A 21,644-nucleotide genomic window follows, 5' to 3' on the forward strand; every position below is an offset into this window, starting at 1 on the left:
AGAGAAGGGAGGTGAGGGTGCTGCTAAGGGGAGGGGGAGGAACTAGTTTAGATCTCTTCTCTTTTTTCAAACAGATACTCAAGTTTGAGAGACATTAGATCCATCAATCAATGAGTCTTCTCCCCAAGTTTTATGACAGCTTCTTCCAAACTCAAGTCACCTGCCATCCCCCTTTATGATTTGCGCCATATCTGTGTGCTATTGTATCTTAACTAGTTTTCTTTAAATCAACTCAGCTTTAAAAAAAAAAAAAAAACATTTATTTATCTCTTCATTTGGCCGTGCTTGGTCTTAGTTGCAGCACGTGGGATCTTTAGTTGCGGCATGTAGGATCTAGTTCCCTGACCAGGGATCGAACCTGGGTTCCCTGCATCGGGAGCATGGAGTCCTAGCCGCTGGACCACCAGGGAGATCCCATAAATCAACTCACTTTTCAAACTTCTAGCTAAGAGCAAGTCAGGATCATTTGCATAAACAGAAGATGGTTGTAGAAATGAATACCACTCTTTTACCAAAGTACTGTTTCCCACCAAAGGCTCTCGTGAAGCCTGCTCTCTCGCTGTTAAGAAGAGACGTAATAAGGGTCTGAGAGGTTAAAGGCATATTAGCACCAGACGAGCGTTCCTTCTTGGAGGACTTCAAGCAGGATTGATGTGGGAATGACTTTCTCACTGCACCAACTAAAATTACATTCTGTATCTTTGTCCACATGTTTGGGGAGTGATGACTTAGGATCCTAAGTCTGCCAGCTCCTGGCTATGTGATTTTGGACAAGTGATTTTACCTCTCTGAGCCTTGGTTTTCATTTTTGCAAACTGGTGGTAGGAATTACCCCCTTGGGTATGGATTCCCTGGTGGCTCAGATGATAAAGAATCTGTCTGCCATGCGGGAGCCCCATGGGTTTGATCCCTGGGTTGGGAAGATCCCCTGGAGAAGGGGAACAACTACCCACTCCAGTATTCTTGCCCGGAAAATTCCATGGACAGAGGAGCCTGGTGGGCTATAGTCTGTGGGGTCACACAGAGTTGGACACGACTGGGTGACTTAACACTTTTACTTTTTTGGCTGTGGATTCAGTCCTGGCCCTCTTCTTTCGCTGGGACCCTCTGACCCTAGCATCACTGGGAACGATTTCCTGGTTGAGACCTCAGTTTCCCTGAGTTCCCATCATCGCTTGCTCAGGTTCTCAGGTGAGACTTTGAAACCTGAGAGGATACAGCTCCTGGAGAAGTGGGGAAGGAATGAGCTCTGAGCCCTGTCGGCTGTGACGGAGCCCCTTGAGAGGGGCATGGTGAGGCCGTCAGCTCCTGGCAGGAGCAAAACCCATGCCGACTCTGCAGGGTGCACTGGGTTCTGCTGACTCAGGGAAGGGCTCTCGGGGCTCTGTGCTGCTGGCTTTGAAGCCGCTGGAATCACTGAGAGCTTGAGCCCAGGACAGGTGTAGACTCTAGAGGGAGTGCAATCAGATCCTCGGAGTCAACCTAGCAGAATTCAGATGACCCTCCGAACCCTGCAGTGCCCTGGGGACTTTCCATTACATCAGGGCGTTAGGCAGGGCTCCTCGGGTATCTTCCTGGCATCCTTTACTCAGACTTGTGGAGCAAGCACAGTGGTTTCCAGCCTCTGTAGAGGCAGGGCTCCTCCAAAGAGCGCCTCCTATTATGAAGAGGAGAAAAATGAGACAGATCCCTCTGTCTCTTGTCAAATAAAGATGGTGTCTGTGAAAATGCTCCTGCTTCATAGGCTGAAGAATCGCTCCCTTTGGCACTGCTGAAATTGTTGAGAGAGAAAAGGAAAGGGAACTTCCCCTGCGGTCCAGTGGTTAGGACGCCACACTGCCCGAGGGCCCAGGTTGAATCCCTGGTCAAGGAACTAAGATCCTCCTAGCCATGCTGCGTGGTCAAGAGAGATGATTAAGGAATTTGGATGGCAGGGGACTGTTGTAAGGTTATTACACAGAGGAGGCCGCTCATCTCAAGCGCAGGTGCGTGACCTGAGGCTGTTTGGGCTTCTTCTTGTTGGCATCTATCTGCTTGCTGCTTTTTGCACTGGGGATGCTGCTTAGGGTTCCTGAAATCTTCCCACTCAAGCTTGACCTTCATCAACGTGCTTCTGATGACACTTGAAACTTACCAGGGGTCTTCGAGTCCATCTGCACACCATGGGGCGGCTTCCTAGGTTTTCTATTACCTTATTCCGTTATTCTGTGACTTTTTAAAAGTAATTATAGTCCTTATTTTCTGAGAGATGAATGCAGGCTGCATTCTCAGTGGCCGATGTGTTTTTCAAAGTTATAGAATTGCTGTACTAATATAGTACTGTTGTTTACCGATGGTCTTAGTTGAATGCTTAAAGCCAAAAGAGCTTGATGAGCTGGGTCAGGGCAGAGACATCATTCTGCCTCCATCACAGAGTCTGACAGCCCTGGATTCAAATCCCAGCTCTGCCACCAATCAGCTGTGTGACTTTGGGCGAGTGACCCTGTCTCTCTGAGCTACAGTCTTCACTTCTGTGAAATGAGGATAACAAAGTTTCCCTTAAGGAGAGGAGTTGGGCATTGAAAGTTTTTCACTTTCTCGGCATCCTTGCCCTATTCCAGGACCAGCAACTTCTCCCATCTTCTGGGAAACTATATCACCTACACTATAACTATGGCCTTCTAGTCTAGATTGCTGACACCCCCCTCTCCCCAGGGGGACACATGTCCCAGTCCTGGCCAGTCAGCTTCCTTCCCTGGGAAGAGTGGTTCACACTTTCTTCCGGTGCAGCCACAAGCTAGAGGGATACCAGCCTGGAGCTGTCTGTCACTACGTGTCCTGCGGGTAAGGGAGCAGCGTGGCTGGATCCAGGCAGTCAAGTGAAATCCTTAGCGCTCCATTTGTGTCCATCTCACGGCTCTGCTCTCCTCCATGCTGGTTTATACAGGTCCCAGGCCCGTCTCTGAACCAGTCACTCCGACCATTCCTGATTGGCTAAAAGTTCTCATTTGTCCATCTTAAAGCCTGGAGCAGTCAGAAAGTGACTGAGGGTCACATCCAAAGGGAGGATTAAGGTGCTGCTCCCAAAGCAGGGCACTGGGTCATGATCAGCAAAGGTAAGAGGCTGACTCCAGCACCCCGTGGCAGAGAGAGCAGTGTGGAGCTGTGAAGAGACCGACTGTGGGGCTCAGAAGTCAGTGTGGCCAGAGGGAGAGGCGCGGGGTCAGGTGGGTGACAAGAAAAGCTAAAGAGAGAGGTCGGGACTGGATCTCAAGGGGCCTCGTGTGCCCCAAGTAACGGTGAGGTTTCACATCAGTGGGGTTATTTGCATGAAGGGGTGAGACAGGTCCTTAACGCCTGACCCCACTCCCCGCCGAATCCCCACCCCAACACTGGACCAGCTCTCATTTATAAGGAGACGTTCTTATTGATGGGAAATGAATACTTTCCAGATTCACCAAGAGGAGGAGTTACAGAAAGGGAGGGAAGAGAGAGAATATCCACATATCCGTTAAAAGGTGTAGTATCTGAGTGACAAGGATCCAGAATTGCCCCCGGGCACTTTTCATGAAGAGGTTTATGCTCACCACAATCCTCCTGTGGGGTCAGGATTACAATAATAATAGCTAAAGTTTGCCTAACATATCCTAAGGGCTTTATTTATACACAGCATCTTAATTCTCATAACTGCTCTCCGAGGTAGGCATTATTTCAACCCCCTGCCCCACCCCATTTTATAGAAGTTATACACTGAGGTCCAGAGAGATGAGGCGATTTGCCTGAGGCCACACGGCAAACAAGCAGCAGAGGTGGGATTTGAACCTGGGTGTGTGGTGACTTCATACAACTCTAGCATGGGCTCCTTTTGCTCCTCCTGAGATATTTTTATTTGGTCGTTTCTGGCACAAGGATGATGCTCCCAGTGTCACTGGAGAAGAAGATGGTCCTCCGCTGGACCTCGGTCACGTGGGGCTGCCTGATCACAGGCAGGAGGCTGGCCAGGACTGCGTTGAGGATGGCGGTCACATAGCCCCAGCCTAGCTGGCACTGACCACCGTGGTACATGGAGGAGGCTACGCAGGCTTCCTTGGCGAACGGCGAGGCCAAGCTGACGGGGAAAACCAGCAGGCCCACGATGGTGGCGATGGCTAGAGGCAGCAGGAAGGAAAGCCGGTGTGTCGGTCATGGGGCTCTGGGCTGACCTTCCATCCCAGTCCTCCCATCCACTCACTTGTCATCCATCAGCCATTCACTTACTCACTGGCTCATCTATCTTTGTATCCACCTATCACTCAAGTACCTTCCACCTGTCTGTCCACCTACTTACCCATCCTTTCAGCCATATTCTAATACACTCAGGCTCTCCATTCCTCTGTCTACCTATCCATTCACTCATCCATCCATCTGTCCAACCACCCACTTAGCCACCTGCCCCCCACGAATCCCCCCATCCATCCATTCCTCCACCACTTTCCCCATCCATCTAGCCATTCATCCATCTATTCAGTAATACATCTACTGATCCATCCATCCATCAGCTCATCCACCTACTTACACACCCCACTCCATGCATCCACCAACCCACCCATCCGTCCATGTATTCATTCCTCAAAACTGTAAGGGGCTCTGTGGAAAGCACTAGTGATACTAAGCAAATGAACCAGACACCTCCTCACTTTGGAGGCAGTCCCAGCGCAGGAGAGTCACATGACCTCCAACTCCTCTGCAGCCACACTTGTCCACTTGGAGTTCCTTGACTGTGCCTTGCTCTCTTGTCTCTCTATGCCTTTGCCCCCTGATGTTCCCATTACCCGAAACGCCCTTCCACATTTGGTTAACTTCCCACTCATCCTTCCAGATTCATCTCAGTGACGCCTCCTTCAGGAAGCCTTCCTTAACACCCCCTCCAAACACTGAGTCAGGTACCTCTTGGAGTTTTTCCTTGCATCCTGTGTTCATCCTATTGTGCCAAATATCCACCGAGTTGTAACTGCCACCCCCACTAGACTCTGTGCAAGCTGACGACAAGGACCGTGTCTCCATTCATTGACCCGACAAATATCCAGTGAACTCTGTGTGTGGAGCACTGTGTCAGATGCTGGTGATGTCAAGGCAGACGTGTCCTTGACCCCACAGAGCTGATGTTCTCGTGGAGAGAGACGCACAACAATCAGTTAGGCAGATGAGATATTTCAGGCTATGAAAATAGACAGCAAGGCAAGAGGAAGGAGACTCTAAGGAGAGGGGAGCTCCCTGACCTTGAGGTCATGGGAGACCCCACTGAGAGACGTATTTGAGCAGTGCCCTTCATAAAGTGGGAGGAGCAAGCTGTGAAGATCTGAGAAGAGAACATTCCAGGCAGAGGGAACAAGCTTGGTGCTTATGAGCAACAGAAAGCAAGCCAGTGTGCTCAGTACGTGCTGAGCCTGGCAAAGCCAGTTAAGAGATGAGGTCAGTGAAGGAATAAGGGCCTCCTCAGTGGAGCCTCATCGGTAACAGGAAGTCATTGACATGGTGGCTTGATCTGATTTCAGTTTTAACAGGTCTCACTTGGCAAGCAGACTCGGGGACAAGGGTGGCAGCAGAGAGATGCGTGAGGTGGTCACTTCTAATCCAGGTGGGCAATGGTGGAGAATTAATTGGATGAAGGTTACCACCAAGACCTGAGCTAGAGCATCCAAAGCTGATCTGTGAATTAGAGGAAAGCAATCCTCTGGGCTTGGGGGCTTTCGAGGTGGCTCAGTGATAAATGATCTACCTGCCAAGCAGGAGATGTGGGTTTGATCCCTGGATTGGGAAGGTCCCATGGAGAAGGAAATGGCAACCTACTCCAGTATTCTTCCCTGGAGAATTCCATGGACAGAGGCACCTGGCGGGGTACAGCCCATGGGGTCACAGAAGCGTTGGACAAAACTTAGCGACTAAACAACAGAAATAACAATAATTCTTCTGAGCAAACGCAGCTCTCAGCCCTCCCAGCCTCAGCCGGATGCCCTTGTGCAGTGCACAACCTGCCCAACTGTATATGCTGGTCCTGGTAAAAACGATGCAAAGAGGATGCACAGGAGAGAAACAAAGGAGGAAAACTTTTAGGACTGGGGTTGGATAAGGGCAAGAGAGGGTGGTGTTAAGGATACCATTCCCTACCCCCAATTTCTGGCTTGTTAAAGGATCAGGAATAGTCTGCAGTTGTACGGTTTAACTCTGAGATTCAACCAGGAGGCAAGTCTCTGCTTACAGGCTTGCTCATTCATTCACCCGTTCATTCCAAAAACATGTCTGGAACACTTATATGTGACACCAAATTTACCTGCTGCAGCTTGTACCCCTGGCACTGAACCACTGCCCCTCTGTGGACACAGTCCTTTGGGGGCAAGGGCCCAGGACAGGAGGAGAATTGCACTGAAAGCCAATAGGAGCCAGCCTCCAAGGAGCATTGCAGCTGAAACCTGCCAGGAAGAGAGAGGAGAGACAGTGTCGACTGGGTGGGGCAGTCATGCACTCCCTCTGCTTAACTGATCAGCTGCTGAGTCCTCAAAACCCCACAAGGTCTATGCTATTATTATCCCTGTTTTGTGGTTGTTATTGTTCAGTCACTAAGTCGTGTCTGACTCTTTGCAACCCTATGGACTGTAGCACGCCAGGCTTCCCTGTCCTTCATTATCTCCCTGAGTTTGCTCAAACTCATGTCCATTGAGTCAGTGATACCATCCAACCATCTCATCCTCTGTCGTCCCCTTCTCCTCCTGCCCTCAGTCTTTCCCAGCATCAGGGTCTTTTCCAGTGAGTCGGCTCTTCACATCAGGTGGCCAAAGTATTGGAGCTTGAGCTTCAGCTTCAGCACCAGTCCTTCTAAAGAATATTCAGGGTTGACTTCCCTTAGGATTGGCTGGTTTAATCTCCTTGCTGCCTAAGAGACTCGCAAGAGTCGTCTTCAGCACTACAGCTCAAAAGCATCAATTCTTCAACGCTCAGCCTTTGTTATGGTCCAACTCTCAAAGCCGTACATGACTACTGGAAAAAACATAGCTTTGACTATATGGACCTTTGGCAGCACAGTGATGTCTCTGCTTTTTAATATGCTATCTAGGTTGTCATAGCTTTCCTTCCAAGGAGCAAGCGTCTTTTAATTTCATGGCTGTGGTCACAGTCCACAGTGATTTTGGAGCCCAAGAAAATAAACCTGTCACTGCTTCCACTTTTTTCCCTTCTATTTGCCATGAAGTGATGGGACTGGATGCCATGATCTTAGTTTTTCTCATGTTGTTTTAAGCCAGCTTTTTCACTCTCCTTTTTCACCCTCATCAAGAGGCTCTTCTTCACTTTCTGCCATTAAAGTGGTATCATCTGCATATCTGAGGTTGTTGATAATTCTCCTGGCAATCTTGATTCCAGCTTTTGATTGATCCAGCCTTGGCATTTCGAATGATGTCCTCTGTATACAACCTTGGTTCCCTGGTGGCTCAGATGGTAAAGCATTTGCCTGCAATGAGGGAGAGACGTTCAATCCTTGGGTCGGGAAGATCCCCTGGAGGAGGAAATGGCAACCCACTCCAGTACTCTTGCCTGGAAAATTCCATAGACTGAGGAGCCTGGAAGGCTACAGTCCCTGAGATCTCAAAGAGTCGGACACAACTGAGTGACTTCACTCTGTATACAAGATGTACTTTGTTTTACATATAAACAAACCGGATTATAAGGAGTTGGAGTTATTTGCCTCAGGGCACACAGCTAATTAAGCCCTCAGTTCAATTCAGTTCAGTCGCTCAGTCCGACTCTTTGCGACCCCATGAATCGCAGCACGCCAGGCCTCCCTGTCCATCACCATCTCCCGGAGTTCACTTAGACTCACGTCCATCGAGTCCGTGATGCCATCCAGCCATCTCATACTCAGTCGTCCCCTTCTCCTCCTGCCCCCAATCCCTCCCAGCATCAGAGTCTTTTCCAATGAGTCAACTCTTCACATGAGGTGGCCAAAGTACTGGAGCTTCAGCTTTAGCATCATTCCTTCCAAAGAAATCCCAGGGTTGATCTCCTTCAGAATGGACTGGTTGGATCTCCTTGCAGTCCAAGGGACTCTCAAGAGTCTTCTCCAACACCACAGTTCAAAAGCATCAATTCTTCGGCGCTCAGCCTTCTTCACAGTCCAACTCTCACATCCATACATGACCACAGGAAAAACCATAACCTTGACTAGACGGATGCTTTTGAATATACTATCTAGGTTGGTCGTAACTTTTCTTCCAAGGAGTAAGTGTCTTTTAATTTCATGGCTGCAGTCACCATCTGCAGGGATTTTGGAGCCCAAAAAATAAATTAAGCCCTAGAGATAGAATTAAGACCTGCATTTACCACCTTCCCTGGTAGCTCAGACAGTAAAGCGTCTGCCTACAATGTGGGAGACCCAGATTCGATCCCTGGGTTGGGAAGATCCCCTGGAGAAGGAAATGGCAACCCATTCCAGTACCCTTGCCTGGAAAATCCCATGGACTGAGGACCCTTGAAGGCTACAGTCCATGGGGGTCGCAAAGAGTCGGATATGACTGAGTGACTTCACTTCACTTTACCACCTTACCTTCTCTTTACTGAATACCTGCTATTCAGCAGGGTCACCAAGAGAGGCACCTTTGTTTTGGTTTTGGAGGCTGTGTAATCTCCCTTAGATGGGCTTCCCAAGTGGCATAGTGGCAAAGAATCCGCCTGCCAGTGCAGGTGACGCAAGAGTCCCCGGGGTCAAAAAGAATCAGACTGGACTAAGCACGCACACAGTCTTGCTTAGAGGTGCTGAACTGGGAGTCCCAACCCATTGTCCTGATTGTTGAATTGGTAATTAGCATCGAAACAGAGACTTTTGACATCTTAGCCGTGGTTTTCAAACCTAGCGGTGCTTAGAGGGTGACTAGTAGGTGTGTATAGGTTGTGCACTGCACAACTCTAGGAGACGCCTTTGGGAGCCATCACAGAAATGCCAATTGATTACAGTAAGTCTCCAGCAGATGGCAGTACAGTGTCCTGAGGAAGGGGCACCATTTCCTAATTTGTATAAAGGCACTGCATGGGTCAGCAGCTGCCTTCAGAATCACCCTGGGTGTTTGCTAAAATTCACATAGCCAGACCCCACCCCACACCTACAGAGTCAGAAGTTGGAAGGGAGGTGCAGAACTTGGCTTTTTTTTTTTTTTTTTTTTTGCGCTGATGCATTTGAGAATGCCCTGCTCCCGACCCCTCGAAACTACAGTAAGTTGACAAGTTCATGTCTCACCTTCCAGGCGAAGTCAGGAATATCATCCAGGGACTGGAAGGTCCCACAGCTCTGGTTCCAGCTGTTACCTTGAGGCCAGGAGCAGTAGGCGAGGACACCGAAGGAGAAGGTGGTGGTCTGGAACCAGGCAGGGGAGACGAGGCTGACGGCCGAGATGCAGGTGAGGGAAAGCCCCAGAGCTGCCCACACACTGCCCACCATCAGGGCATGTCAGTGACCTAGGAGTCAACAGACAAGATTTGTGGAAGGAGGAAAACGGGGTCTGGAAAGGATGTCCCCGTTTTTCCCACCAGCCAGGCATCTGGTCCTGTCTTTGGATCCCAGGTCATTAGCCTCGCTTTGGCCTGGGACGCACTGGGAGGTCTTCATAACTGGGGTGGAGCTCCTCCCTAACACATTCTGGAAGTCGAAACTCCAGATTTTGGAATAAACGTTAGTGCTTACACAGACTTTGGCACACAACCAGTCCTCCTGGGAAATGAACATCGCTGGTCCATGCAAGCCCCCTCTCGTGTCTCGCTCATTTATTCGTCTGTTTTTTCATTCATTCACTCTGCCTATCACGCCTTGCTCTGTCCCTGAGGTCTGCTTCTACAGAGAGAGGGGACCTTTCTCAAAATCACACACAGATGTTGGGTTTCTAGCAACCACCCTGCTCGTCGGCTGCCTCCTCCCAATCTCTGACCATTATTTAATGTTAATCTTTTTGTTTGGAGGCATTTTTGCAAAACGGATACTGTTCAGTCTGTGTGTATTTTCCATGTGCATAAATGGCATTGCTTTATTGCTGTTTCATGTGTTATCACAGAGGTCAGGTGGCACCTGGACTCATCCTTAAATGTCTCTAAATCATAGGATGCCAAGAGTTATTTAATTTTCAATTCTTCTTCAACCCTTCAAGGAGAAAGTTTCTGTAAGAGCTGCAGGGTCTTAAACACCCCCCAGTCATCTGTCAGTCTCCTCTGTTGAAAGACGGGGAGCCTTGAGGAGGCAACGGAGTCTAGTGAGGCTTGGGGGATGAGGTTGGACTTTTCTTGCATTTGTTGTAATGGTTTTATTCTATTTATTAGTTATCTATTTGACATTTAAATTTATGTTAACGAGAACTCCAGTAGCTTTCAAGTTCGGTCTTACCAAAATAATAATAGAGTGTTGGAGGAGGAGGCTAAGGCAGGAAGGTGGTTTGCTAATAGCCAAAGTTGTCATTGACGGTCAGAAGCAAGGTCCAGAAGGGCTGAGGCAGCCCAGGGGCACCCAGGGTCAGAAGCCACTGAGCCAACCAAGGACATCGACACGGATCTTCTAGGACCAACGCTCTTCAACCTTGGGTTTCACTTTGGGACCCTAAGCCCAGCCAGCACATTACACTTGGCCAGAGTCCTGAGCTTGGAGGCCAGCCAGTCCCTCTAGCATTTACCAGCTGTGTGACTTGGAGCAAGTTACCCCGTTGCCCTGGGCCTCAGTTTCTCCGGGCCTCAGTTTCTCCATCTGTAAAAGCAGATTCTAAATCCAGGGGGCAGATAGTGTTGGGTTCGATCACTGAGCAGGGCGATGAGGTAGAAAGAAACACACGAACCACCACGCTTCCCCGGGGTCACCTTGGGGAGGTCACCTCATCTCTCTGGAAATGGGGCCATCGGGGTTGTTGTGAAGGTTCTTGGGGGTCAGATGCAGCTGGGTTGCAGGGAGAGGGGGCTGAACTAAGCCTGAGAAGGGAGGTCGGGGTTAGGTGGCACACACATATTATTCCCAAGCTTAGAAAAACCTTCTGGCAGCCAGCCAGCAAATAAGACGCAGTGCCTTGAAGTGAGGGAGAGTGGGTTTGTTGTTTTTTTTTTTTCCCCTACACTGAAATCAGCCTCAACTTTGGGGTTGGCAGGATCCCGAGAGGGGTGTAATTCCAGCCAGGAAGCTGGGGAGCCCAGAGCAGACTGAGGCCCGCGATTTTGCCTCTCTCTGGCTGCCCCAGTGCCTCTCCAGGCATTTCTGACCTTGAAAGGAGTTTTGTTCTCCAGATAATATGCTCAGTGTCACCTGGGAAAATCACACCAACCACCCAGGTGCCCAGAAACTTAAATGAGGCATTATAACCCGAAACCACATCCGGCCGGGTTCCAATTAGCTGGAATTCACCTAAGGGAAACTTGAAAGGGATTGGATATTTTCTCCTCCAGCTCGGCGCTTTGCTGTTCAAGGCAGTTGACAATTCTTGAGCACTCATCAAGGCCCATTCTAAACTCTTGCAGTGTCTCATTCAGTTTAAGCCTCATGGTTCCCCCATGGTAGGGTAGGTACTACTTTTATCTGAGTTCCCATTTTACAGATGACAAAATGAAGCCTCAGGAAGTGAGCAGTGGACCAGGGTCTCAGACTCAGGGAATGGGGCTGCTGACTCTGAGCCCTAAACCCAGAGTGATATTAAGGAATTCGTTTAAAGTCAAATACCCCAGCGTTTTTCAGGGACTACCCAGGGTTAAAGTTTGGTCAACCCTCTCCCCTGCTTGGGCCAGGGAGCCTGGATGGGCTCAGGGGAGCCATTCACAGCCGTGGCAGGAGGGGACCTGGGACTTGGGGGTTTAGAGGTGGCTACTAGTGTCTTACTATGTCCTTATAAGTCCCTTCCTCATTCTGGCATCCATGCGTCCTCATCCGTCAATTGGAAGGAGTTGATCATTCATTCAGCTTTTGTGACCTTCATAGATACAGCAGGGAACAACCACTGTGCCTGCCCTCGAGGAACGTAGGGTTTGGAGGGCAAGACAGGGAAACAAGAGAGAACAATATGGTCCATCCGTCCATCCACTCAACAAATTTACTGAGTATCTCCTATGTTCTAAGAACTATTCTAGTGCTGAGGATTTAGTAGTGAGGAAAGCAGACAAAAACGACTGTCCTCATGGAGCTCACAGTCCCGTAAGAGAGAGAGAAACAATAAGGAAATAGGTCAGCATGTAAGATGCCTGATGTAGGGACTTCTCTAGAGGTCTAGTGCCTTGAGGCTCTGTACTTCCGTTGCTGGGGCCACAGGTTTGATCCCTGGTCAGGGAGCTAGGGTGTCATATGCAGTGGGCAAGGCCAAAACAAGAGGATGCCTGATGTAAATAAGTGCCACAGAGAAAAATGAAGCCAGGAAGGGAGATGGTGAATGAATAGGGAAGGGTCATGGAAGCAGGGAGAGTGGGAGGCTTTGTAGGCAATGACAGATCTTTGGCTTTTAATTTCTGAGTTAGATGGGGAGTCTGTGGGTGGTCTTGAGCAGAGGTGGGACATGACTTGCCTCGGTGTTTTTAAAAGGTCAGCTCTGGCTGCTGGGTGGAGAAGAGGCAGAAGAGAGGGCAAGGGAGAAGGAACCAGGAAGCAATTTCAGTGGGTCAGGTGAGAAACAGTGGGTCAGATAGAGAAGAGACAGGGAGGGCAGGGGCAGATTTGGGATCTGTGTTGAAGGTCAAAGGTAGGTCCAGCCAACTGGATTTGCTTATGGACTGAATTTGGAGTGTGAGGGACAGTGGGGAGGCAAAGATGCCTCCAGGGCTTTTGACCTTGGCACCTGGGACAGGCGAGCTGTCCTTACCTGAGACGGGGAAGCTGCGGGAGGGGCCGGTTTGTTAGGAGAAGGGAAGCTCTCTGAGTGTGGTGTAGCCCAAGTGAAGTCTGAGATGTGTATTTCACCAAGCCATCAATCAATGGAGGCAAACAGACACAACGTCACACCAAGGGACAGCCCAGGATGCTGTTGGGGGCAGGCGCAGAGCAGGGGCCCCTGGGGGCCAGGTGGACATCCAGGCTGGAATTTGAAGACATGCGAGTCGGGGTTGGGGCAGGACGCTGAGCCGCACCCCTTGTCTCATCCTCCCAGCCACACAGCCTGCTCAGCCCTGGCTGCTCATGCGTTTCCAGCTCCGGTACAAGTTGGCCGTGTGCACTGGGTCAAACTGTGATGTAATGACTCCAAGCTTTTGTTTCCCCATTGCAGTGGACTGAATGTTTGTGTGCCTCCGAATTTATATGTTGAAATTCTACCCCCAACGGTGATGCTGGAAAAAGGTGAGCCTTCAGGAGGAGATGAGGTCATGAGGGTGGAGCTTCCATGAGGCTTAGGAAAGAGAGCCCAGAGACCACCCTAGTCCCTTCTGCCACGTGAGAACGTAGCAAGAAGACAGCCATCTGTATATCAGGAAGCGGGCTCTCACTAAACACCAAAATCTCCCTGATGTTGGAATTCCTAGCCTCTGGAACTGACAGAAATAAATTTCTGTTGGTGATAAGCCACGTAATCTATGCCACTTTGTATATAGCAGCCTGAACAGACTAAAACGTCCACCCCCAGAAGGATGGCTACGTCCTAGACCAGGGGGACTTAACCTTCTGGAGGTGACGGAGTCCTTTGAAAATATGATTTAAAAGCATGGCTGCATTCTTTATGCAGACTTACTTGTACTCACACACACACACACACACACACACACACACACACACACACTACTGTAATTTCAGGGGCTCGTGGACCCTTAAAGCTCATTATAGCTCCCGGACAATGCTTTCCTCTCCCGCTAGTCTTGACCTCACCTCCCTTTTCTCTCCAGACTCACCTACTTCAGGTCAAGACCCTCCAATGTGGCTACTTCTCAGGCTCCAGTTTTGAATGTAAGTCTGTGACTTGGTAACAGGTGTCCTCCCGTTTGAAGGAAACAGGCTGGTGAACAAAGCCCAGGTGTGCGATAAGCTGGCCTGTGTGTGTTTTCCTTCCCCGTTTCTTAAACCGACAACCTGTCTGTCACTGGGTTGCTGGCTGGGCTGGGCAAAGAGAGAAAAGCCAGCCCCAAATCAGAATGGGGTGAGGGTGTGGTGTTTCCAGGGCAGCAGAAGGTGTGAATAGGGATTAACCGAGATTAAACGCCAGGTGTTGAAATTCTTGCCATTGTACTCTCTGCCTTTCTGCCTTGGTAATTTTAGTTGAGGGATATTTCTCTGGGATCTGAATATCCACCCTGCGGGCTGTGAACTTCCAGAGAGTAGGTTCCGAATCTGAAAAGCCTTTATCCAGTAGGTGCTTGTCTTGTCTTTTGCTGTAAATGATGGAAGTGCAACTCCAACCAGCTCAACAAGAAACGAGAAATGTATCGGTTTACATAACTGAAAATTCTGTGGGACAGCTTCAGGCACAGCTGGCTCCAGGTGAACAAGCAGTGGCCCCCCTCTCTCTTTCTCTCCATCTCTCGGCTCTCTTCCGGCCAAGTTGGGTTTACTCTCAGGCAGATTCTCTCTCGCAGTGTTGATTTCTGGTGCCTCCAGGCTTAGCAACCCTGGAGAAAAGAAAGCTCTTCTTCACACACAGTGGCTGGAATTACTGTGATTAACTCTCACTGGACAGACATGGGTCCCATCCACGATCCGAAGACTGTGACCAGGGAAATGGGATCCTCTGATGGGCTGGACCTAGGACCTGGGCTCAAGGGTTAGGGGTCGAGGGTGGGAGACTGGGGATGAGAGCAGGTGTGTCCTGACGTCCACCACACTGGAACCACATGAACTAAAGGTGGAGTGTGGGGTGGTTTCTAGGAGGAAAACCAGGTGCTGTACAGAGAGAGGATGGGGAAATGGATGCTGGGCAGGTGAGATGCATTCATGGCATCACTCTGAGGCCGTAAATGCTGACACGACAAGTGAGACACACGGGAAGCAGCAGGACTGAGGCTGAGACTCAAGTCCCAGCTGTGCCACTCACTCTTAGTGTGGCCTTAGAGCATCTCTGCTTTACTGGGCCTTCGTCTTTCCACTGTAAAATGAGGGCGTCTGGAATACAAGGTTTTGGAGAAATGATTGCCAGGGGTTTTTTTTTTTTTCCCTCCTACTCATTCAGTCATATATTTATTCTCTTTTTTCTTTCAATCAATATTTGTGGAAGGGCTTCCGGGTTAGTCTCAACTGGATCTGAATCCCAGTCTGATTTCTGTCAGGCGTGATTGTTGCGCTTTCTCAAGTGTGCTTAGCTGTGTCCTTCCCGGCCACCCAGCAGCCCTGGATGCCATCCAGCCTCCACTCGCCTCCCCCCGCAGGCGGCCTGGGTCAGACTGCTGCAGCCACTTGGCTAGCGTGGCCTGCGGCGATGAGGCCTGAGTTGTGGCCTGATCTGCCAACAGCCCCAGCTGTGGTCCCAGCCGACCTGGCCGGAGCTGAGGCCAGGGTTTGCGGCCAGGGTTCTGGCGCCTCCTCTTCTAGACGCAGGTGAACTTCTGGGTGCAGAGCTGGTTTTCCTCGTGGCTGCCTGGAGACGTCAGTGACACAGCTCAGACGCGAGGAGTGGTTGGGTCCAGTGGTCACTAGTGGCAGAGGGGAAACGGGCCAGGCCAGCAGATGAAGTTCTTGCCCTTCATCCCTGCACATTTCACGCGGCTTCCCCCAGAGATGCCCTGAGTACTAGAACTCCTGGTCGCAGTTTCTTGAAAAGCTGTGGCCAGTTCAGTCAAGAACATCTTATATTTTCCCTCCCTCCTTCTCAGTATCACAGTCCCTTTTCCTTCACTCTTGTTAAGCTGGGATTACATCCCCAATAAGGCATTAGTTTGTTAATCTTGCCTCAAGCTCTGTTTTCTAGGGAACCCAGGCTGTGATCTTAGTTGTGTGACTTTGAATGATTTACTTAACCTCTCTGAGCTTCAGATCCCTTACCTATGAAAACGAGATAATAGAGCATCTCTTACAGATCTGTTGTGACGTTTCATGAGACAGTACAGGCAAAGTACTTAGCTCAATAAATGACATCTTGCATTAGTATAATTTCTGTGAATGAGGCACAGGACTGTATTATGTGAAAACATTTATTCAACACGGAACTTCATGAGTATTTATTGAAGGTCAACTCTGTTTCAGATATTATGCTAGTGTTTGCTCCCAAGCTCACAGTCTAGAAAGTGAGACAGAGAAGTAATGGAGCAATTATACAACAGGGTCATCAGTGCCCAGTTGGGCCTAGAAGATTCAGAGGCTTTGGCCTGGGAGTTGGGGATGGTAGTTAGGGTTGGCTTCTTGGGGGAGGTGACATTAAAGCTAAGATCTGAAGGACACATAGTAGCTATAGATGATGGGCAAGTGGAGGGCACAGTATTCAGACAGAGGCCGTGGCATGGGCAAAGGCCTGGTGTTGAGAGAAAACATTTCAAAGAACACACTGGCTCTCAGTCTCAAGAAGCAGGCAAGTTACAAGAGAAACAAAATGAATATGCACCAATGAAAATATGTGAATATGGTCTTTGCCAGGGAGTGTGTGAGTTCTAGAGCTATCCTGTTCAATGTAGTAGATAGATGTAGCCATGTGTGGCTGCTGCTGCTGCTGCTAAGTCGCTTCAGTCGTGTCTGACTCTTTGCGACCCCATGGACTGCAGCCTATCAGGCTCCTCCATCCATGGGATTTTCCAGGCAAGAGTACTGGAGTGGGGTGCCATCGCCTTCTCCGCCACGTGTGGCTATTTAATTAAAATTAAATACAACTAAAAATTTAGCTCCTTGGTCACACTGGCCGAAATTTAAGTGTTCAATAGTCATCTGTGGCTTATGTTGGACAGTGCAGATTTAGAACATCCCCATCACTGCAGAAAGTTTTGTTGGACAAAGCTGCCAAATCAAGACAGACTTTCTTGAGGAGGGGGCAGATGATGGCAGAGAAGGAAGGAGTCCTGGGAAAGTCCCTGTGAGGCACTGTCCTCTCTCCTTGGGAAGAGAAAAGCCAGGACTGGGAGTAAGAGGTGGGGTGTTGGCTCTGAAAACAATGTACAACCTGACACCTTTTTGGTCAGGGTGTAATCGCTGGGTGTGTGCTGGCTGGCAGCCTCTCACCTGGGAGGGAAGACACAGGAATGCAGGGAGAATCTGCTAAGGTGGGGCTGAACCAGGAAGTCCCGCCCCTCCTGGGGCCAGGAGGACTCTGGGAGTTGTAGTTTGGCATTTTTGGGACTCCCCCCACCTCAAAGCTCGGTGTGGGTAGATGCCCTGACACTGGGCGTAGGCTGGGCATTTCCTGGGGTGCAAAATTGGGAGTGGGCTGGCTAGGGCTAGGGCCACATCTGGGTTTGGGGTTTCTGTGATGAGTGGCAGAAAAAGGACTGTCTTCTCTCTCCCCCACTTAAGTTCTGGGATAGAGAGGAGACACCAAGATGGAGGACTGAGCTGAATGGGCAGCTGAGAGACATCCAGTTTCAACAGAACCCTCAACCCACACATTCTGGTGAACTGAGATTCGCCCAGAGAGACAAGAAGTTCCCATAAGGTTAGGGGGGAGAGGTAGCGGTCAGTACTCTGTTAAAACTGTTGGTTATTCATGCGTTTAATCCAATTAAGCACAGTATTTTCTGAGTACATACTATTTGGCAAGCCCTGCCCTAGGCACTAAGAATCAGGAGGGAACTAAAGAGACAAAAGCTCCTGCTTCCAGAAGTTCTAGAAAGGGCAGCAAACAATAAACAGGGACTTGATTTGCTGATATAATACACACGTAATGGAAAAACCCTACTTTAAAGGTGGATTTTGAGTCATTTTTACTTTCAATCCAACTATTCTCCCTACCTCGAAGTCACCACCCTGGGCATGGTTGTCATATTTACTTTTTACTTATTTTAAAAAATATTTATTTGGCTGTACCAGGTCTTAGTTGCGGCATGCAGAATTACCAGTTGCAGCATGCGGGATCTTTTTTTAGTTGCAGCATGCAAACCCTTAGTTACAGTATGTGGGACCTAGATCCTAGACCAGGGGTTGAGGGGAAGGAAGGGGTCCTGGGAAAGTCCCTGAATGGCACTGTCCCCCATCCTTGGGAAGAGAAAAGCCAGGGCTGGGAGCAGGGGGAACACAGAGTCCCAGCAACTCACAACCAGGGAAGTGCCTGGTAGTCTTCATTTAAAAGCTACTGAGTTGGATCCTACTGACGACTGTTTTCCAGACATGCAGCTGATACAAGAGATTATTCTAAGCTGCAAGACGTCATAGAGCCACTACCTCACCACTTCTGGGTTCCATCACCATGGACAAGTCTCCTAGGGAGCCTCAGAATGCTCCTTGATAAGATACGGAGGTGCTGATCCTTGCTCCAAAAGTGGAGATTAAAAGAAACAATGGATGTGATGTATCTCCTGTAACGAGTCCCTTCTCCTTACACACACACACACACACACACACACACACACACACACTGAGAGAAGGACAGATAAGGGAGCTCCCTGCCAAATCTCCTGGAGCCAAACAGCATTACATTCTTTTTTACTCTTTGACTTCACTGAGGTCCAACTGACTTAGTCTTTTAGTTATTGTCTCCATACAATTCCTTCCTAAGGAAGGAAGCACGAGTCCCAAATGCAGTTCAACTTATTTGTCTAAATATTGTTTACAGTGTCCGTAAGCTCTATGAGAATCTGTATCTTGCCAGCTGTATCTTGTCTCTGTCACCAGTGAAGTCCCCACCAGTATCACGGGTCCCTGACATCCAGCATACTGTAGGTGCTGAATAGAAACCTATGGAATGAAATGAGTAAAGGATAGTAAATCAGACATTTTCTCGTTCAGGAGAGACTTCCTACGGTTCTCTCAACTTGTCCAAAAAGTCTCTATTCGGCTCACCCTTCATCCCCCCACTTCTACATAAGGCCGCAGGGATGACACTAGGTGCCCCGGCGGAAATGAGCCGCCCCGGGTGCGATTCCCCTGCTCGCCGCGAGGGAGCGCGAGCGCTACGCACAGACTGGGCTCGCTCCAGGCGCCCATAGCCCAAGCGATTCAATGGGCGAGGCTCTCCCGAGCTCCCAGGCTGCACTAGGCTCTCGGGCGCAGACACGGCGGCGGTTCGCGGTGTGTGTTGTGGGTGACTCCCGGCCAAAGCCGGGGGCTAAGCCCGGCAACGCAAGCAGGCATCACGAACAAATGTTCTGAGTCAGGGGAGGCAGGGTCGGGGCTCTAGGGCCAGGAGCACTTCCGGGAGGAGTCGGGGGAAACTCGCGACCTCTGACCTGCCGGACCGTCCCCCCGGTCCCAGCGCCAAGCGAGAGCTCGAGTCCGCGGGCTGAGCTCCGCCCCGGGGCCCTCCGCGCAGGCGCCGCCGGCCGCGGTTCCCATGGCGACGGGGGGCGCTTCCCTGTCCGAGGCCCCGCCCCAGCAGGCTAGGCTGCGCGGGGCCGCGGGCAGCGCAGGCAGGTGCCGCGGGCTGCGGGCAGGTGGCGGCGCGGCGCGGACCGGCGGCGGCGGCGGCTCTAGGGTAGGTTGCGCCGTGGCCGCGGCGGATCGGGGCGGCCATCAGTCCCGTGTCCCCGGCCTGTGAGGGGGTAGAGGAGGCGGTGGCCGGCGGTGGCTGCCAAGTTTCTGCTCCGCTGAGGCCCCCGGAGAAAAGTTGACAAAGTTAGCCTGGGAAGAGGTGGGGACCTGGTGGATCTCCCCGGGCTCTGGATCTCCGGGGAAGGGGCATCCCGACTTGAGAGCCGGAAGGTCTGTCTCTCCAGACTTGGGAGTGGAGCCCGCGGGAAGAGCCAGCACTGGGCTGCCAGTGGATCCCGCGCCACTCGGCTGGAGACCTGCGAGTCGATATTCGGAGTGGATCTGGCGCCGGTGGCCCGGGGTACCATTGGGTCCCCAGCCTGGGGTGACTGTGGACGGTGATTGGAAACTGGGAGCTAGTTGATCCCTCTCCCCTGCCCCCCACTGGTCCGAACCTCGGGAGTGATTCCGAGAGGAGACCTGGTGGCCGGGAACTGGGGGATCGTTGGAGATCCGGGCTACTCAGCCTGTGACTGCTAGGATCTGGACGACCGTGCGGGTTGGAGGCCCAGGAGGTGGACACTGGGAAGCGGGGGTGCGGATCGAGGCGGAGCCGGAGGCGAAGGGATCCTGCGGGCAGCGGGGGCGGTGGAGAGAGAGGCGCGCCGGGCCCCGCGGGCTCCGGACGCGCCCTCCCCACCGGGCCTGCGCACCCCCTCCGCTTTCCTTCCCAGGGCAGAGGCTCCCTGATGAGATTAAGGCTCAATCTCCCTGCTCCCCGGCAGACTCGGCTGGCCCCCCACCCCGCTGGCGGCGCCGCCTAGGGCTACAGGCGGGGCCCTGGGGAAGGGAAGCGGCGCGTTGACCCCCGACCCGGGCCCGACCTTTCCACATCCTCCTAGCAAGCACCCAGCGCGTAGCCGGGGCGCCGCGCCCCGAAACCCTGCTTCTCCGCTGGTCCGTGTCGGGTCCGTAGAGGCGCGGGCGTATGACCTGCGCGCGCCACCTGGGTGGCCAGAGCTTCCTGCCCGCGGGACTGAACTTTCTCCAGCCAGGAACTGCCACTACCTTTTGGAAAGGAAAGGACTGTACCTGTTGCACAAAGAAAGTGATTTTTGTTTGCAGCTTCTTTGTGACCTTGGGACAAAACGCTTAACATCTCTGAGCCCAGATCTCCCTTCGGGGCACAGTGGAGTGGGGGTGGGGTCGCAGTCCTCCCTTTTCTGGGTGACTAGCGGGATTAATAGATATAAAAGGTATGAAGCAGGTTTGTGGACCCTCATTCTGTGGCCTCTCCTCTCCATTGTCTCATCCCCTGCCGCCTCCCCTAGGGTATCTGAAGGAAGGCTCAAGAAACTCAACTTGCTATCTTTTTAAACTACAGGATTAGAGAGATATTTAACTTGGTCTTTCTTCCAAAGGGGTTTAATTGCCCCTCTGATCCCCCTTGCAGAGAGAAGCTCTGAGGGTTTGGCTAATCAGTAACCTCACCATTTGGACAAGACTTCTCCTTTGGCCCAGCTTTTCCTTTGCTAATGCATCAGAGCTCCTGGACAAACATGCATTCACCCCCAGACACTGACATCTCACCCCTAGAACAGTTCCAGAGGGAGTTGTGCAGACGCTCGTTGAGGTCCTCGTGGTTTTAGGGGGAATCTTTTTGAAAGGATTGGCATGCTTGACAAGGGTGCAATTATCCTAGAGAAGTACAGGGTTTCATTTGGTACCGTGTCTAGGTACGTGAGTGGCTCTTTGGTCAACTAGGGTGTGTATTGAGCACCTACTATGTGGAGGACACTAGAAATGACGTGACCCAGAGCAATATAGGGTCTGTCCTTCTGGCTTGCAGTCTAGGTATGAGCAACCAACTTGCCCTGTAGTTGTAGAGACAACTGTACTGATTCTTGATGTTGGGCGTACACCCCTCACCCCAGATTCTTGGAGGTGCCCCACCCACTTTGAAGGCCCTGGGGGTTGGTTTTTATTCAGGACTGATCTTGGCAGGAGAATGGAACAGTCCACTATCTTGTCCTGAGCCTTTCTCCCCTCTCAGCACCCCCAGAATACATCTCTGACCAGCTCAGAAAGAGAGCCCCAAGGGGAATGTTTTAAAAGGGCATTTATTCATTCATTCAACAAATATTTCAAGACAGTGTGTCAAAGAGAAGGC

General features: G+C 51.0%; 1 protein-coding gene and 1 non-coding gene across 2 annotated transcripts; both read right to left on the reverse strand.

Moving 5' to 3' along the window:
* Positions 1-337: 337 nt before the first annotated feature.
* TRNAR-CCG (transfer RNA arginine (anticodon CCG)) lies at positions 338-410 on the reverse strand. Its single transcript has one exon. It is a non-coding gene; the product is annotated as a tRNA-Arg (tRNA).
* A 3,454-nt stretch (positions 411-3,864) lies between these two features.
* On the reverse strand, positions 3,865-9,442 carry LHFPL7 (LHFPL tetraspan subfamily member 7). The gene is made up of 3 exons (XM_052655163.1): positions 9,242-9,442; positions 6,290-6,428; positions 3,865-4,127 (listed from the first exon to the last, which is right to left on the reverse strand). Exons 1-3 carry the CDS (start codon positions 9,440-9,442, stop codon positions 3,865-3,867), a joined length of 603 nt encoding a protein of 200 aa, XP_052511123.1.
* Positions 9,443-21,644: the final 12,202 nt, after the last annotated feature.

Source organism: Budorcas taxicolor, chromosome 17 (genome assembly GCF_023091745.1).
Source record: "Budorcas taxicolor isolate Tak-1 chromosome 17, Takin1.1, whole genome shotgun sequence".
Taxonomy (NCBI): Eukaryota; Metazoa; Chordata; class Mammalia; order Artiodactyla; family Bovidae; genus Budorcas; species Budorcas taxicolor.

What these genes read in the sequence shown, in the direction of transcription:
- LHFPL7 (XM_052655163.1), bottom strand. Translation starts at nt 9,442, where the DNA reads ATGGTGGGCAGTGTGTGGGCAGCTCTGGGGCTTTCCCTCACCTGCATC. An exon ending in TTCCTGACTTCGCCTGGAAG is followed by an intron (nt 6,429 to 9,241) that starts GTGAGACATGAA and finishes TCTTCCTGGCAG; the next exon opens with GTTTCAGCTGCAATGCTCCT. An exon ending in AGGGGTACAAGCTGCAGCAG is followed by an intron (nt 4,128 to 6,289) that starts GTAAATTTGGTG and finishes TGCTGCCTCTAG; the next exon opens with CCATCGCCACCATCGTGGGC.